The sequence below is a fragment of the Macrobrachium rosenbergii genome, chromosome 5 (genome assembly GCF_040412425.1).
Source record: "Macrobrachium rosenbergii isolate ZJJX-2024 chromosome 5, ASM4041242v1, whole genome shotgun sequence".
Lineage (NCBI taxonomy): Eukaryota > Metazoa > Arthropoda > Malacostraca > Decapoda > Palaemonidae > Macrobrachium > Macrobrachium rosenbergii.
In genome coordinates, this window is record NC_089745.1 from 68,739,153 (window position 1) to 68,744,152 (window position 5,000).

The 5,000-nt window shown below is 40.2% G+C and overlaps 1 protein-coding gene and 1 long non-coding RNA gene across 3 annotated transcripts in view; one reads left to right on the top strand and one right to left on the bottom strand.

Annotated features, from left to right (window-relative positions):
* LOC136838884 (uncharacterized) overlaps nucleotides 1–5,000 on the bottom strand; it is a 270,928-nt gene that overhangs the window by 146,440 nt on the left and 119,488 nt on the right. The gene's annotated exons all lie outside the window — the stretch shown is intronic.
* Nucleotides 2,206–5,000, top strand: part of LOC136839021 (lysosomal proton-coupled steroid conjugate and bile acid symporter SLC46A3-like) — a 3,710-nt gene continuing 915 nt past the window's right edge. The window contains exons 1-7 of the mRNA XM_067104692.1: nucleotides 2,206–2,437; nucleotides 2,775–2,965; nucleotides 3,087–3,239; nucleotides 3,349–3,952; nucleotides 4,085–4,180; nucleotides 4,303–4,533; nucleotides 4,758–4,914. Of these exons, the coding sequence (XP_066960793.1) occupies nucleotides 2,819–2,965; nucleotides 3,087–3,239; nucleotides 3,349–3,952; nucleotides 4,085–4,180; nucleotides 4,303–4,533; nucleotides 4,758–4,914 (1,388 nt within the window). The 5' untranslated portion in view covers nucleotides 2,206–2,437; nucleotides 2,775–2,818. The remainder of the gene's footprint in view (nucleotides 2,438–2,774; nucleotides 2,966–3,086; nucleotides 3,240–3,348; nucleotides 3,953–4,084; nucleotides 4,181–4,302; nucleotides 4,534–4,757; nucleotides 4,915–5,000) is intronic.

A 5,000-nucleotide genomic window follows, 5' to 3' on the forward strand; every position in this document is an offset into this window, starting at 1 on the left:
TTGATCTGCAATGATACGGTCAAAAGATTACCTGGTGAATGGATTTTGGCAATGAAGAGGGTTCTAGTGAAGGCAGGGGATTCCTCTCTCATAAACATTCACAAAACACAATAATAACACTTCATCATTGCACAATAGTAATCAACAAACAGGTCACTAATATCACTCCAGGTATGGAAAGGAAGGTATGATGAAAATTAGTAATAGAAGAAGGAAAGGTGACCTGCAATCTCCACGTCTCCGTGGGCTATTGATGATGGACTATGTCACATGGGGCGGGGGGAGGCAAAGCTATGACTGGCGGACGCTAGGTCAAGAGGTGAAGGGGCGAAGGAGTGAGGTTGTGTCACCTCTCGTCTGATTTTATCGGAATCTCAAGTCGTTCACTCTGCGGGCGTTGGTCAGCAGCTCCCTTTTATAAGGGCTGACCCACGGGTCACAGATGCATGATGGGAGTTGATGCCATGTGGCTCCCACAGCCACAGATGCATGATGGGAGTTGAAACCATGTGGTTCCCACAGCCACAGATGCATGATGGGAGTTGAAGCCATGCGGCTCCCACAGCCACAGATGCATGATGGGAGTTGAAGCCATGTGGCTCCCACAGCCACAGATGCATGATGGGAGTTGAAACCATGTGGTTCCCACAGCCACAGATGCATGATGGGAGCTGGAGCCATGCGGCTCCCACAGCCACAGATGCATGATGGGAGTTGAAGCCAAGTGGCTCCCACAGCCACAGATGCATGATGGGAGTTGAAGCCATGCGGCTCCCACAGCCACAGATGCATGATGGGAGTTGAAGCCATGTGGCTCCCACAGCCACAGATGCATGATGGGAGTTGAAACCATGTGGTTCCCACAGCCACAGATGCATGATGGGAGTTGAAGCCATGTGGCTCCCACAGCCACAGATGCATGATGGGAGGTAATCCCATGCAGTCGCCATGTGGCAGCGAACCTTAATCTGGCGCCAATCCTTGGAAGGTAGGATCCGTCTGCACCCCAAGTTTTCCCTCGCTAATTGTGTCCTCTGGCTATGCCAGTGGCTGTTAATCCGCTAATCCCAATGCCAGGGTCCTGTGACAGAGGACGAGAGAGCGAGATCACCGTTTCCAGAAAAAGGGGGATTAAGATCTGAGGGGGAAGGGGGGCCTTTAGACAAGGACTAGGGAAACTCAAAATCTGGGGCTGAGGTCTAGCTGACCTGACAAACAGTTCTTGGTTCTCTTCGGTTATTCGTTTTATTCTAATCTGAAGCGAGTGGGCTGGCTTTGTACGAGGTATGCAGATCCAATCATGCCATCTGCATAATCTTGTAGAAATATATATTTTATATATATATATATATATATATATATATATATATATATATATATATATATATATATATATATATATGTATATATATATAATAAGAATATACATATATAATATATATATATATATATATATATACCTATATATATATATATGTGTATATATATTATCTATATATGTATATATATAAGAATATACATATATAATATATATGTTACACACACACACACACACACACACACATATATATATATATATATATATATATATATATATATATATATATATATATATACATATACTGTATATATATATAATATAAATATACATACATACATATATATATATATATATATATATATATATATAACTTCATGTGAAAACTTAAAGTTAATCCAAAAATACAGCGCAGCTGCTGGTTTTCTAACATGAAATTCAATCACCATTTCTATCTCAAGATAGTTCCGTCCGCCCCAACGGGACCCTACCCGAAGCTGTTGCATAAAAGGCGGCCGGAGGTGACCGTCTCCCCTTCTCATGCACTTTAACCTTTAAACAAGTTCAATCAAAAATCCCGTCCCCAGGGAAATTCTTACTTGAAAGCCACTGTCTAACTGCTTTCGCAAAATACAAAACTATATTCCTTCTGTTGCTCGTATGTGAACGATGTTTATTCTGGCAGGTAAAAAAAGTAATGCCCATTTTAGTTGCTTGAACTCCATCGAAAGATATTTTGGACTGGAAATCACGAACAGTGTGAAAGAAATATTAAGTTCTTGTTGCAATGCGTGTTCAAGAAGTAAATTATACTTTAAGATTAGAGGAGATATTGATGAATGCACGTAGAGAAAAACTAGTCTAGTGAACAAGGCTTTTTGGTCCAGAGCTGACTTTTTGTGGGTCGAGGCGCTGCAAGTTTGTTGTCATCTTCTTAGGACTCACTTTGCGTCAGCAAAGGTGCTTCCCCACATCCCGTGACGTCTAAATCTAACTATATAATGCAACTGCATTAGAGCTGCAGCAGCATTCAGAAAGTAATTCAAGGAACAGCTGGTCTCTCTGATCTCTCTATCGTGTTTTCGACAGAGGTTCAAAATACTAAGGCGAATACTAAGGGTGAGTTGCAACAAGATGTGCAACAGTCTTGTTTTTTCTCATGTTTTCGTTTTCAGTATATTGTCAGTTTTGAGCATCACCTTTTTTTTTTTTTTTTTTTTGATACAAACTTGTGCGAGATACAAAGGACATTTTGATGTACCGGATATTACATTGCAAAATAGTGAACTGTGGTTATGCAATTACATACATGGTTTATATATTCACATATACCGCATACGCCTACACGCATGTTTGTAGATATGCGAATATATCACTCCCATCTGTGTACGTGTACAAATAATGTGCACACAAAATGAAGTTTAGGTAAATAACAGAATATTTTCAACACTGGCAGGTCATAACCGTCAGTGAGGCCCTCCAGCAGAAGACAGGATCAGGATGTCACGGCTTCTGAATGCACTCAAAAGCATTTCGGTTGAGCCCGTCATGCTCATTGACGGTGCTTGCAACCAGGCAATGCTTCTTTTCATTGAAAACGTTCAGATGAATAAGATATGTTCCGTCAACCTCGGTTTTGCAGCCGAAGTAAGTGTAACAGGACTATGCATCATGCATTCATATGTTTTTTCTACATTCATTGTGCTACATTGGCCACAATAATCTCTAGAGTTTACATTACAAATTAACAATTTCATTTCCCTTCCAGGTATGTGAAAACCTGGCTGATCATCCAGAGGAGAATGTGTTAGTCCAAAAGGAGTTCAGTTTATTCTCCTTCTACAACAGCATCATTCTTTCTGTGCCAGCTCTGATATTTGTGCTCTTCATGGGGGCTTGGAGTGATAAATATGGGAGAAAGGTCAGTAGGCAAGCTTTTGCTATGAGCTTTAAAACCATGAACATTAAATATATGAAGTAAGAACAAGGATCCCTTGGTTATGCTAACTCTCGGTACCTTATTTTTCCAGATTCCTCTCTTGCTTACTTTGTTGTGCCACGTGATGTATGCTGCGGGGTATCTGCTCAACAACTGGCAAACTTCTTGGCCTGTGGAAATTATCTATCTAGTGACATTCTTAGAATCTCTTGGTGGAGGTAACATGGGCCTTCTGACTTCAACCATCAGCTACATTAGCGACATCTGTTCAGAGAAAAGCCGCACGTCACGTGTCAGCATAGCGAATTCCATGTGGCACTTAGGAGGGCCCCTAGGTACACTTATTGGAGCAGTCATCATCAAACACGCTAACTACAATGTGGCGCTGGCACTGGTTCTCTTGGCATACATTTCAGCCGTGGCCTACGTCATTTTCTTCATCAAGGAAAGTCACGGACCCTTTGCCACGGCAGAACTCCTAAGCAAAGGGTCACTCAGGGGGACAGCAAGTGAGGATCTCAAGGAACAAGTTGATCTAAAGGAAAAAGTTACCATTTCACTCATGATCAAGGATTTCTTCAACTGGAGGAGGGTTGTTGAGTCATTTAAAACAGCTCTCAAGAAGAGGGAAGGAAATACTCGTTCTGTGATCTTGATTATCATCGGGTCTAATATGATCCGTCGTGTTGCTAAAGGTAATCACCAATGTCCTTTGCATTACTCTAAAATTATAAAGTTTCTTACTAAATAGTGATCAAATTAAGTTCGTTATAAACTATTTAGTTCTTAAACGTTAAACATGCTGATTTTATACTATGCATTTTCAGGATTCTTCATGTACATGTTCGTCAGACAAGCACTGCAATGGAATGCTACAGACTATGGATACTGGGCTACATACAGAAACCTTCTGGCTGCACTGGGTAAGAGTTGGTACTTGTTGTCACTACGTATATTATGTCTCAGTGAAGAACCCGAAAGAATGAAAATTTTCCAATAAGATGTTCTCTGGGCTTCAGATACTAATGACTGTTGTCATTTTCAGGTTCCCTGTTCTTGATTCCTCTACTCACAAAACTATGTGACATCAAAGACACAACATTAGTGTTGCTAGGTTCCCTATCAATAGTTGCCGAATATGTTTGTTATGGTCTAGTAATGAACAAATCACTATCTTTTCTGTTATGGCTGGGACCTGTAGCAGGCCTCATTTCCAACGCCAGCATCATTGCCTTCAGGTCAATGCCTACGAAGCTGGTTAGCAGCAATGAAAAAGGTATGTGGAATTGTGTATTTAGTTTCTTGTTACTGTAAGCAGTAAACTATATTTTTCATTCGATAATCTTCTGTAATAATGAACTGACTTATTTCGGTTGATATGAAACTTTCGTAAGAAATGCGGATAATATTCTAATTTTTATTGTACTGAGGAAAAGAAATCATGAAAACATATGAATGAGTTGATGTTCTAACGATCAGATCTTTTCTTCATCGAATCAGGCCGCATTAGTGCTGTCACATCTGCCATGAATGGGCTTATGCCGATGGTAGCTTATGGTGTTTATTCACCAGTGTACTACAGGACGGTCGACTCCTTCCCATCAGCACAATTCTTCGTCGGTGGCAGCCTCAATCTCCTCATCACTATAATGTTTATGTAAGCATTGATTTACTGGCTTTTTCAATTTTATATTTCAGTTTTTAACACATATAAATACATAAATGCATATATATATATATATA